Here is a 13,362-nt window from a genome sequence, read left to right on the forward strand (position 1 = left end):
AACTTTTTTATATTGGTATGAACAAATAAGAAGAAAGACAACTTGTTAAATAGGAGAAAATGAGATTACCTTCATTAATTTTTATTGTACATGCAGAAAACTTTATTAAATATGATAAAAAAATAGCAAACTATCAATTATTGTATTATCGTTATATAACGAATAATTGATTTTGTTAATATAATCAATTATTAATTACTATATATACAAAATGTAATCAATTGGTTATAAATATGACATTAATAATTAATTATTTATAAATATAGCGTACTCGGCGTAATTTATTACCTTATATAATATAATATTATTAAATTACAAAAAATAAAATAAATAATGGAATAGTACAAAAATAATAATAAGTTTATAAAATATCAATTAATATTAATGTTGAAAACTAAAAATAATAATAAAGTCTTAAAATAATCATAATCAAGATAAATTTATAAAATAAAAATATTATGTAAAAATAGTAATAAAATCATAAATAATAATTATAGTAATAAAAATAAAAATTGTATTTAATATTTTTTTTTAAAAATCTTGCATATATTTATAATATAAGATAATTCATATTTTTTCTGAATTTAAGAACTATAAAAACAATTTTTAATATTTCATATACAAATAAGTAATTATATTTCATCTTATATAATTCTAACCAAAAAAATATTATAATCTTATCATATCAATTCATATTTTTTATCAATTACACCTATCATATTATTTATACATTTTCATAATTTTTTTTAAGACAAGTTCCATTTTTAATTGTTTTTTCTCAAATTCATTGTTTTTTTCTTTCTCAAATTCATCATCCATAAAAAATAAAAAATAAAAAATAAAAGCATAAGTAAAAGTAAAGTTTGACTATGAATATTAGGTAACAACGTGAGGAGAGTGGGATTGCGTGCCGACAACAAGAAGCGCGTGTGTGGGGTCCACGTGAGCGGCTGAATCACGTTTCTTTGAGACTCGTGTCGTGACTCTTCGCAAACAAGCACGTGATAAGCAATTCTTCAAATATTCCTTTCTTACGTCATTTTTAACATTTTCTATATTTTCTACGTATTTATTTTTTTTACAGCAATAATTTTATTTTCTATGTATTTTTACTAAGCTGAACCTGTAAATTAATTCATATTTTCCCCATAAATAAAATCTGTTTCATTTATGTACAATACTGTCATTTATATACCAATCAATGTTTATGAAAATAACGTATTTTAATTAATGATAATATTTTAATTAAATTTATAATTATCTCAATTAATCTTGATAAAAGTAAATGTAAAAAATCGCTAAAATTATTACTATCTGTATCCTAAGTTATCTGCAATTTTATTAGTTATAATTTGTCCCAAACTAATTGGTGTTTTCAATTTATGATGCATAATTAATTTTTCTCTAATGTGTTCTCATGTAAATCGTGTTTATATAATGCATTTATTGAGAGACTAAGACTAGTATAGTAAACGTATATAAAAGATATACTTATTATTATTCTTCTTCTTAATTTATATGTAAAAAAAAATATAAGGAAAAAAGCTAAAACGTAAAAAGAAATGGAAAATAAGGAAAAATAAAACAAATATTAATTATTTGGAAATATTTTTCCTATAATATGTCAGTGATGTATCGTTTTCTCATTTTACATCTGGGGTACATGTATTTCCACGTTTCCTGTAATATAAAGTTTAGTAAAAATGTAATAAACGTGTACTTCTTTTCATTTTAAAGTAATAAAATGTATTATATTTAATTTGGTGACCCTGCTTCTTTATATTAGTCTTTTAAATTATTTCATTCAAATTTATTCAATTTTTTAATGTAACTTTGAGTGAATTACCTATTATATTTTTGTATTCTTTATTTTAATCTATATTTATGTGTCATTACATTTTCTTTATATTATTATATCTATTTTTTAATTTTTATATTAATTAAAATAAGAGTACGGTTGAAAATATATATTATTACTTGCTTATATATATATTTTTTTATAATAAATAGTATATGAAAATAAAGAAAAAAAAATAATGGATAAAAGACATAATAATGTGAAGGATGGCATTATTCTTGGTGGACCAAACAACATGGTGATAAAAAAAAAAACACGGGGAATCCGTGCTCCTATCTCTGCCCTCTTATTTAAATTTTGGGGAAAGTCTCACATGATAATGTTACACTTTTACACAGTATAAAATTACAACATAATGTACTCCTATATAAATAAAATATCGAATATATATGAACTTATTTTTTTATAACAAAAATAATCGAATGCTAAATTTTTAAGTACAACTATAAATTTGAGTGTCAATGTCAAAAAGTTATCACACAAAAATAAATTACATAAAGAAAGAGATGAGCATAAAAATAAACTATTTCATGAAAAAAAAAATTGAAGTTATCATCATATTACTTGGTTTTGACTCAAATGCGTTATTATGTATGTATGAATAGTTTATATTTTAAAAAAATATGTATTTAAAATGTTAAAAATACAAATTAAAAATCTTAAATAAAGAAATAAAAATGAAGGATAAGTTATAAATAGGGATGTAAGGCAAGCTAGTTTATTCCATATAGGTTTGTTGGTCCGTCTCATGTAAAAAATACAGATTCATTTCGCTGGTATATCCTGCATGAGAGGTAACTTACGAATCTCTAGGTCACTTTGTGTAAGAAAAATATATTTTTAAAAAATATATTAATTATAAGAAAATCTATTTCTGTTGCTGAAAAATTAAAATCTTATCCCTGTTTAAATTCATTCCATTAAGATAGAAATATAAAGAAATTCAAGTATGAAAGTTGTTAGAAGGCTCGATTAAAAATAATTAAAGTTTTATTTTATAATTATTTCCATTCTATATATATACAAATGTATCACACAAATAACATAATTAATAGAGGTAAAATTTGATATACATATATATGAATTTGAGAGTCATATATACTTGAAACTCTTACATCCAATTCAACCAAAATGACATGAAGATGACTATAAAATATTTTAATGACCACGAATATTTTTTTTAATGAGTATCTTATTAAAATTTCTTTTTTATATAAATTTTTATTAACAAAATTTTAATAGAAGACTTAAAACTAAGTTCAGTGTCACTTCTAATATTAACTTATTTAAATGATTATAATATTCATTTTTTTAGTACATTAAATGAGTGAAATATGATTTTTTGTGTGCAGAAATATAAAATAATTATTTTTTTTATTTACGCGGGTCAACTTGCACCGCCCCACTGTTAGCCCGTGCAAACTACGGGTTATGCAGGACAGGGGGTTATATTAGTTAGTTCACTTCACTTTTTGATGGTGACCCACATGGCATGTCCCGAATTGTTATCTTTAGTTATAAAGAGATAATGAAAGTTAAGTAATGAAGATATACGAGAATAAATTAATTAAAAATATAAAAAAATGTTCTTACAGGTCTAGAAACAAATAACTTCTTTTCCTCTGCACCTGTCGGCTTCACGGTCTTCTAATTTGGGCTTGAGCTTTCGGTTACACTGTTCACTGATTTGGGCTTGGATGTAAGTTATAAACCTTCACTTGTTGGGTTGGATCAATTGGAATTCTCGACCTTTGGTTTCACTATCAACTCTCAGGTAGGGTAGGTGTGTGTACCTGCAAGGAGCTCCAATGATAAAGTCATAATCAATTTAGTTAATTATCAGATAAAATTCACTCTACCTAACTCATGGGTTGATCACCTATTTATAGTACTCACTTATTGGGCTTTTACTTTTTGTACCTTACTTTTATTAAACATATTGTGCATGTTTAAGCCTATTTAATGGGTTTTGCTACAATATTTTGACATTTGATTATTGGTTTCTTCTCCATGCACCCCCACATTTTTCTTCATGCACCCCACAACTTTAAATATTTCAAAATTAACCTTGATCTATAATTTGAAAAGGGACACCGTGCTGGACTTCCACTGTTGTTGTTCATCTTCATCATTGAGTATCAACTACTGTGGAGGATCTTTGTAATTGTTCAGAGCAAGGTGGAGGAGTATGCAACGTTGTCAGAGTGTTGTTTGGGTTGTAGAGGTAAAAGTTAAGTTTTTTTTTAGGAATATGGTGGCTATGGAGATTTCGAGGTTACCGGATATCGGGATCCGATAATGTATTCCAGATTCATAAATCCAGAATTAATTAAATTGTGTTTTTCGAATGAGGGGTGTTTCGAAAGTTAAAATATCATAAATTGTTGTTTCCTGGATGTAGAAATCCAGAACATTCCCAGATGCAGAAATCTGAGATTTTACCGAAAGCATAAATCCAGGATTTTACCATATTTGTGATCCGAAATTCTACCAAATTTTATAATCTAGAATGTGAAAAATCATTTACGAAAACAAAAATCCATACAAAAAACGGATGTCTAGATCTGAAAACAAAAAAAAATACTTACCTTTGCTAAGAGCACTCCAAATGACCAAGAAGAAATGTGTGAGTTGGAAGGAGAATGATTTGGAGGTGCCGCGCTGGTAGAAGATGAAGAAACAGGAAAGGCTGCACAAGAAAACCAGCCCCTGCCTTTTTTAGGGTTTTTTAGGTTATGGGTAATTTTGAAATTTTAAAAACAAATAAGGGTGATTTAGTCTTTGCAGAAGAGTGTGGGGGGTGCAGGAAGAAACTGTCTTGATTATTTAGTCATTTTTGTTTTGTTTTTCGTCTCATTGTCGACCTTTTAACCTTTCGACCATTTAGTATAAACAATACAAAAAATTATATATATATATGTGTGTGTGTAATGTCTTGAACCCAATCATTAAGTCGACCAAATGTAGCCAAGGCCCACGTCCGTTGGGTCGACCGATAGCTCGAGTCCAGTTATGCTCAACCAAGACCAACGAAGCTTATCTGTGATTAGGAGTTAGGTAATGTAGCCCTAAGCACTATCAAACTCCTTAACCTAGCCTAATAAGGAAAGTACACCAAAGGTAATATAAATAACACATATTCCAAAGAATTAGGTACGTCATCATATACAATGCTTTGAGAACCGAGTATTGAGTCTTTGCTGACTTGAGCGTTGAAGTGTTTTCTGCAGGTATCCTCTGAGTCTGGATTACAAGAAGACTGAGAGCTGAGGCCAAGAAGGATAAACGAAGGAAGGAAGCTTATAGACAATACGACCGACCGATAGAAGAGTCATCTCAATAGTTCTCTAGACTCCAACCCTCAAATGAAAACAATATATATATATATATATATATATATATATATTTTGTATAAAGAGTTGAAATCGTGGTGGATAAGAACTTGTCAATATCAAATATCAAAATCATCTTCTAATATCTTTGAAGAGTTCAACCATAAACAACTATGTTAGTCAATCTCTAAGAGTCAAGATTTTGACTTTTAGGAATAAGTTTCGCTACTGCAAGAAATTTCTATCATTTCAATAACCACCCACTAGTAACACTATTGAATGTTCAAACAATAAACAACCTAAGATATTGTTTTGGTCTTTCTTTTTGTATATTAATTATAACAAATATAAACACAGAGATGATAGCAAAACATAATGTTTCGATGAAACTTCATAATAGATATTAAAATACAAACACACCCTCCGTAATATAATTGATACCAATACTTATTACCTGAATATGTATAAATATTATAGTATCTAATTTGCGAATAGTTATTATATGTTGTTATTTGTGATATTTGTAGTTGGATATTTAAAATAAACTAAGTAATCAAAATAAAATTATCAATAAAAAACATTACCCATTGAAGAATAATTTAAAATTTTGATTTTATGAATTTAATTTTTAATTAAATTTTATAAATAACTTATATTTTAAAGAATTATTTTTAAATAATCTTATTTAAAACTTTTAAAAATTAGAAAATAAACAAATTTCTGCACCTTTCCATAACATCCGTTTGTATGGATATTTTTCATGTATATATATAATCCCATAAAACAAAATTGGAAATTTCAATTTTATCAATCATGCTTAGTTTATATTTTTTTACATTAATTATTATAAAGTCATATTGAAAATTGATTTAAGGTAAATGATGTTTTCTTCCAGTGATAAGTTGTTCCCATTACACAGGTAAAATAATAGTCTGTTTTTGGTATTGTGATTATTGTGTATCTGATAAATTTGTACACGTAATTAAGTATGATTAAACACAAATTTTGCGTTAAATAAATGGTTTTCACATGTGAAAACATAGTGTGAAACCATTATGAGAGACCATTAAAAGTCATACCAGCTGAAACTGGTTTACACTGAAAACACTTTCAGTGTATATATTCTCTTTGTAAAAAACTCAAAACATTATAGATATTTTTAGTAAACAATATTTTTATTAGCAGTTAGAAGTATTAATAGCACGTGTTTTGATTTTTTTTTTTTTTTTTTTACATTTATGAGGAAACCTAAATATTTTTGTTTGACTCTTTTGGGATTTAGTAGCTAGTGAGGCGTGGTTGGGGAACAATAATGTGGGAAAGCAATGACTTGAATTTCCACCAAGTTTGAATAGTCTTAGGAAAGGGCCAAACATGCATAAAAAAAATTGAATTTAATTTAAAGCAACCAATGAGAACCACCTACTTAAGTCCACACTTGTAATCATGGTCAACTAAAATCGTCTCCATTTAAAAAAAAAACAGTATAAGAAAATTAAGAAATAAAAATTAATTTTTAGAAACCAAAATAATTAGTTGCAATAGTAACTAAATTAAAGACCATCTTAGAAACTACAAAAAAATTTGGTTTTTAAATTTGTTTATATTAATGTTAAAGTTAAATAGTTTCTAAATTGGTATCTAATTAGGAATCAAGGTTTTAACTACCAATTATTTAGTTTCTAAATTTGGTAACAAACACCATGGTTGCTAATTAGATACCAATTTAGAAACTATTTAACAATAATAAAAACTAATTTAAAAGCTATTTTTATTTTAGTTTTTAAAATATATCTAATTTAGTTACTATTGTAACTAATTATTTTTGTGTCTAAAAATTGGTTTCCATGATTTTCTTGTTGTGAATTTATTTATTTATTGTATATTTGATGATATTAAAATCGGTTGAACAGATTGATTGATTATTTCGGTATAAGAACTGAAATACTTTTGAAGTATTTTATTTGATTTGATTTTTTCTTTAATAAAAAAATTATAGACCTAAATCTACAAATAATATTCTCTTCATTTAGTTTTAAAGTTAAGCATTATAAAAAATCTAATTAAAGTGAGAATTTCTATTTAAGATTATCGGTTAAGATTCTAATAAATATTTATTACTATTAATAAAGTAATTAAATATTTCGTTTAAATGATTTAGTAATAAAATTAAGTATAAGATAAAAGTAGTATTTTTTCCTCTAAATATTTATTTTAGGGTTTGTAATACTCATAAATATACTAAAAAAGAACATATAAAATCTAAAACTATATGTTTAGTATAACAAATTTATATAAGAGAAGAATTTATCCAACCAAAAAATTAATATATACTTATATTTAATTAAAACATATATGAATGCATATTTTTTAAATTTAACAAAAATTTATAAGGAAATCCTATAATAAATTTAGATTTTCATGATAATCTATATCATCATTTACTTAAGTATGAAATACAGTACAATATATAACTAACTACACAAAAGAGTAAGTTAATAAAAATTATTTTTTTTTTTATAAAAAACTTTCATATTAGGCATCACTATGTTACTTGACATTTCAATTAGACTGACATCTAAAATAACAACAATCATTTGTCATCATGAAAAAAAAGTATTATTAAAAAAAAGAAAAAGAAAGAAAATACAAAAATATGGGGAGATTAGAACAAAACTCATATGTTAACAAAACGATACATAGGTAAACTATATCTATTAATAAAGAATTATAAGAATAGACTAGATGAAAGTCTATTATACCAATGACAGAATTCTCTATGAATAAATCTTAAAATAAAAATTAAATTAATTTACAACTAAATAATAGTCATTTTTATTATGGTGTGCTCCAACATAAATATATATAATAAATTTAAGCATAGATAATAAATAGATGTTAAAATATAGACATTTTTCATAAAATTTATATTATTATGTTCCACAAAAAATAATATTTGACTCAACTAACACTTAGATAATAATCAAAGAGTAAGAATAAATGATTAAGGTGAATAGTGTAATCAAATTTATACATTATATTGAGTCTAATTACTTTTTAAGTTGTCATTGTCTTGTATCTTATTACTTTGTATGACTTAAACTTTAGTAAACAAAGAAATATTTACTATAGTCTAGTTTCATTTTACTTAATATTTATGAATGCATATGAGGTTAATACACCATCTTCATGCATGTGATTCAGTAAATCATACCTATTGCTATTAATAAAATCTCTCATTTAAATTCACATATATGTCACCCATCATTATACATATGCATAACATTACTAAAACCAACAACTTAATAATTTCAATTTTATTTATATATGTTATCATCACATGTATGCTTATCTAGCACCAAAATCTCGCTCGAGCAATAAGTAACACATAAAAAAGTTAGTGTTTCATTAGCATTGTCGTTGAGCTAAAATTTCTTATTTTATGAATAGGCCTAGAATTAACTTGTCAAGATATTTGTTTGAAGGAAAATCATGTCTAAAAGAGGAGTTAATCTCATCTTATTTTTTGTTTGTCTTGCTTAATATTTAATTGTGCAAAAATCATGATAAGTCTAAACATGCACATCACAAAACCTATTCAAAATTTGACAAATTATATATTATCAATAAAACTATTTTTAACATGGTTAACTCAATAATTAACGATATAAATCATTCGAAACTTCATATTAAACTATCTCTCTTTTTCAATGAATTTTGAATAACTATTTAGAGCAAATTTCAGGTGCTGCATTTCAACGACATAATTTTAATTACTTTTTGAACAAATCAATTTTATAACCATTTTCCTTAAGATTTTATCATTTTCAATATATCATTTTTTAAATATCTTTATATATAAATTTAATTTCAGTGTTTTTTAAACAATAATTAAGAATAACGTTACATCCTAACATAAATTACTCAACATAGATCTAAATACAACGCATATGTTCAAAATATTAATTTACAATAAATTTTAATTATATTCTAATTTTTAACATTGGAATATTTTTTATAAATTTGATTTATACAAAATAATTCTTTATTCATTATGACACACTAGTTCAAATATTAGTAATCGATGTGAGTGAATACAAAGTCCTCTTTTTAACATTTTAAGTTCAACTTCTGCACATGAGAAAAAAAAAAGTATTTGAAAGGAAATATCCTACTAAAACAATATATAAGTTTTTAAATGGAAATTAGTCATCTATCAAATTAATATATATATTTTACATCTATGATACAATGATAAAAACTTAAACTTCTTGGGTGTTTTTAGTAGTATGGAGTCATTTTTTTTCTACAAGAATGAGGTTTCTTTTACAATATTGGGGAACTCTAATTCTTACATAAATATTTGGATTCATATATACCCAATGTTGTATTTCACTGTATAATACATAAATCATCCATCTGCATAAATATCATCTATATTAAGAAGTTGTATGTTTTGTAAAAAGTTTGTACTGAAAGAGATTTTGTTTGATAAAGAAAAAGAATTTAAATAGGATTATACATGTGCAATCATCTTCACCAATAATGTTTTAAAAGGGATCCCATTTTGATAATAAAGAGGAAAAATTGACCCATGCTGCTAAAAAACTGAAGAAGTTGCTGCTGGGGTTTTGGAGAAGCCTAATATAGAAGATGATAGAATCCAAAGAAGCATTTCATATACCATACTCACACCTTTCTCTATGTCTGTGTCATTAGATATCTGCTATCGTTTTGGGTGTCCAAATATAGTTTCTGATTCCTACATGTATGTGTATTTTGGAAAATACTTGCTCATGATTTAAAGATTTTGATCCTTGCAAGAGATATCTGAATGATGAGTACTTTCATTGATGCAATATAAAATATGCAAGATTTTGGTATTTCTATTGTTGGTGGTTCCGATAAAATAGTGAAATATGTGGACTTTACAGCAATAGAAAGATGAATAGTTGGAAAGATGCAATGCTATAATTATCAGAGAAGGATATGATTATAATGGTTTTAATCAGCTTTTGACTTGTTCAACAAAAGCTCCAATCTTCCCTAGAGGGCCCTCTCATTGTGAGGTTCTCTTTGCACTCTCCCAAAAGAGACCCCCTCACCATGCATGCATGCAGGGGTCACAAGAAAAAACAAGGGAAACTAGCAGAAGCAATGACCCGGAAAAAAAAATCACAATCACATTCCTTAGTTCTGAATACGCCCTGAGGCACCAAATTTTCAGCAGAGTAATGGCCATAGCTCCGGCGATAATTCTCCACCCAACTCTCATCATCATTGTCACTTTGCCTGTGATATATTCCATGACAGAAGCCGAAGCTTTGGTGAGTCTCAAAAGAACTTTCTCCAACGCTGAACTTTTGGATGGTTGGGTGGCTGATTCTGCACCTTGTAGTGTAGAAGATCAATGGGAAGGTATTCTTTGCAACAATGGCCTTGTCACGGGGCTTCGCCTTGGAGGAATAGGGTTAATCGGGGAAATAACCGTTGATCCATTGCTTGAACTCAAGGGTCTTCGAACTATCAGCCTTAACAACAATTCTTTCTCAGGGTCCATGCCAGAGTTCAACCGAATAGGGTTCTTGAAAGCCTTGTATTTGCAAGGAAACAAGTTTTCTGGGGATATTCCTCCGGAATACTTCCAGAGAATGAAGTCTTTGAAGAAAGTGTGGCTTTCTGATAACCAATTCACGGGGAGCATTCCAAATTCATTGACCGAAGTTCCTAGTCTTGTGGAGTTGCACCTTGAAAATAACCAGTTTAGTGGAACCATTCCTGATTTTAATAACCCATCATTGGAGAAATTAGATGTTTCCAACAACAAATTGAAAGGTGAAATTCCAGCTAGTTTGTTGAGATTCAGTGAGAACTCGTTTTCAGGGAACTCTGGTCTTTGTGGTGAGAGGGTTGGAAAACCATGTGAGAAGCCAATGGAGACCCCAAGTCCTGCTCCTATGGTTGCATCAGATGCAGAAGATAATGCACAAGATAATGGTGGTGGTGATGCGCATGTTCCACATAAGAGTACCTCATGGGAGGTTACTGGCATTATAATAGGGAGTGTAGTGCTTGTCTCAATAATTGTATTTTGTATTGTGAGAACAAGGCGAAAGAAGGAGGAGGAGGAGAACTTTGATATTTTTGGAAATTATACTAATGGTGGTTCCGTGGAAGTTCAAGTGACTGCACCGGTGAAAAGGGATATGGAAGCAAGTACAAGTGCACCAGTTAAGAAATCATCATCCAGAAGGGGATCTACAAGTTCTCAGAGCAAAAGCGTTGGAGAACTTGTGATGGTAAATGATGAGAAGGGTGTGTTTGGGTTGCCAGATTTGATGAGGGCAGCCGCGGAAGTGCTGGGAAATGGAAGCTTTGGATCTTCTTACAAAGCCGTCATGGCTAATGGAGTGGCAGTGGTGGTGAAAAGGACCAGAGAGATCAATGCTTTGGAAAAAGATGGTTTTGATGCAGAGATGAGGAAGCTCACAGCGCTTAAACACTGGAATATATTGACCCCTTTAGCTTATCATTTCAGAAAGGAGGAGAAACTAGTGATCTCTGAGTATGTTCCCAGAGGCAGTCTACTGTTTTCACTGCATGGTAAACCTTCTTCTCAACCATTTCAAATGGACAGAACTTAGTTATTACTTTCTTACAAAGTTTTGCACTAACTAAGATTAGTAAAATCAAATCACTTAAAAGAAACTTTATCTAACTTGTTTGTGTTATAAGCAACTTAATCAAACACCCACAAAAGAAACTCTCATCAAACAAGAACTAAGAGTCATGCTATTAAGAAAAAACAATTTATAAAGTTCCAACACGTCACGTAGAGTCATGGTATTAAGAAAAAACAATCTATAAAGTTCGAACACGTCTGTTAAATGGGCAGACACACGTATAGCACACGTGACAGACACCTATAATAAACTTATCGGTAAAGTGTTGAATTTACACGTTGTGTTATTTGCAGGTGACAGAGGAACATCGCATGCTGATCTAGATTGGCCTGCACGTATTAAGATTGTTCATGGAATTGCGGAAGGGATGAGTTATCTTCACAGAGAACTTGGTTCCTCGGATCTCCCACATGGCAATCTGAAGTCCAGCAACGTTCTTCTGGGACCAAACAACGAAGCATTGCTGGTAGATTATGGGTTCAGCAACATGGTTAACCCTTCAAATGCTGCACAGACACTATTTGCTTTCAGGGCACCAGAGGCAGTACAACATAACCAAATTTCACATAGCTGTGATGTTTACTGTCTTGGGGTTGTGATTCTGGAGATACTCACTGGGAAATTCCCTTCTCAATATCTTATCACTGGGAAGGGTGGAACCGATGTGGTGCAATGGGTTGAAACAGCAATCTCTGAGGGGAGGGAGTCAGAAGTGGTTGATCCAGAAATTGCAAGCTCTAGGAAATGGGTAGGTGAGATGAAGAAACTCCTGCATGTTGGTTCTGCTTGCACCGAAAGTAACCCTGTGCAACGGTTAGGGTTGGAGGAAGCCTTTAGAAGGATAGAGGAGATAAGATCGGAGGGTGGCCATGGCCAAGAATCAAGAACAATAGAGGTGTTGCCATGTCATAGACGTGGGTCTGCAGGTTCACAACAATTTGAGAACCAAGGGCCTTTTGACCCCTCACGGAGGAGACATGGAACAAACAGCTTCGGAAGTGAGGATAATATTGAACTTGGCAACTCCTAGGTAACAGATTTAGAATGTCTTCATGGGAAAAAAGAATGTGTGATGTGTGCAACTGTGTTATTTGCTACATACCTTAGAAATTTTTAACTTATAGATCAGGGACATGTATAAATTTTTATGATACTTAAGTTTAATCATATTTCAGTTATAGGACTAAGTTGTTTTTTTTTTCTATTCTTCTTTAGGTTAATATAATCTTCACCTCGTTTATCAGTTATAAGTTAAGATTAAAGATAATTTATAAACTCATTAATTTGAAGAATCCATAAGATAATTTTTATTAATAAAATCGTGACGTAACTTATTTCAGTATACCAATACTATTAGATACAAACAAGTATCTTTGATTACAATATTTTAAATTTAAATTACAATACATTACTTGAAAGGACCATACCCAATGTTACTTGAAAAGGATTGAAGAGAAATTTGGTTTGAAAGAAATTCCACAGTTTTTGC

At 28.7% G+C, this 13,362-nt stretch overlaps 1 protein-coding gene across 1 annotated transcript; it reads left to right on the forward strand.

Annotated features, from left to right (window-relative positions):
• The first annotated feature begins 10,218 nt into the window (after positions 1–10,218).
• LOC137819635 (pollen receptor-like kinase 3) lies at positions 10,219–13,060 on the forward strand. The gene is made up of 2 exons (XM_068623537.1): positions 10,219–11,793; positions 12,167–13,060. The coding sequence occupies exons 1-2, from the start codon at positions 10,305–10,307 to the stop codon at positions 12,901–12,903; spliced, it is 2,226 nt and encodes a 741-aa protein (XP_068479638.1). The 5' UTR covers positions 10,219–10,304; the 3' UTR covers positions 12,904–13,060.
• Positions 13,061–13,362: the final 302 nt, after the last annotated feature.

The sequence above is a fragment of the Phaseolus vulgaris genome, chromosome 10 (genome assembly GCF_000499845.2).
Source record: "Phaseolus vulgaris cultivar G19833 chromosome 10, P. vulgaris v2.0, whole genome shotgun sequence".
NCBI classification, from domain to species: domain Eukaryota; kingdom Viridiplantae; phylum Streptophyta; class Magnoliopsida; order Fabales; family Fabaceae; genus Phaseolus; species Phaseolus vulgaris.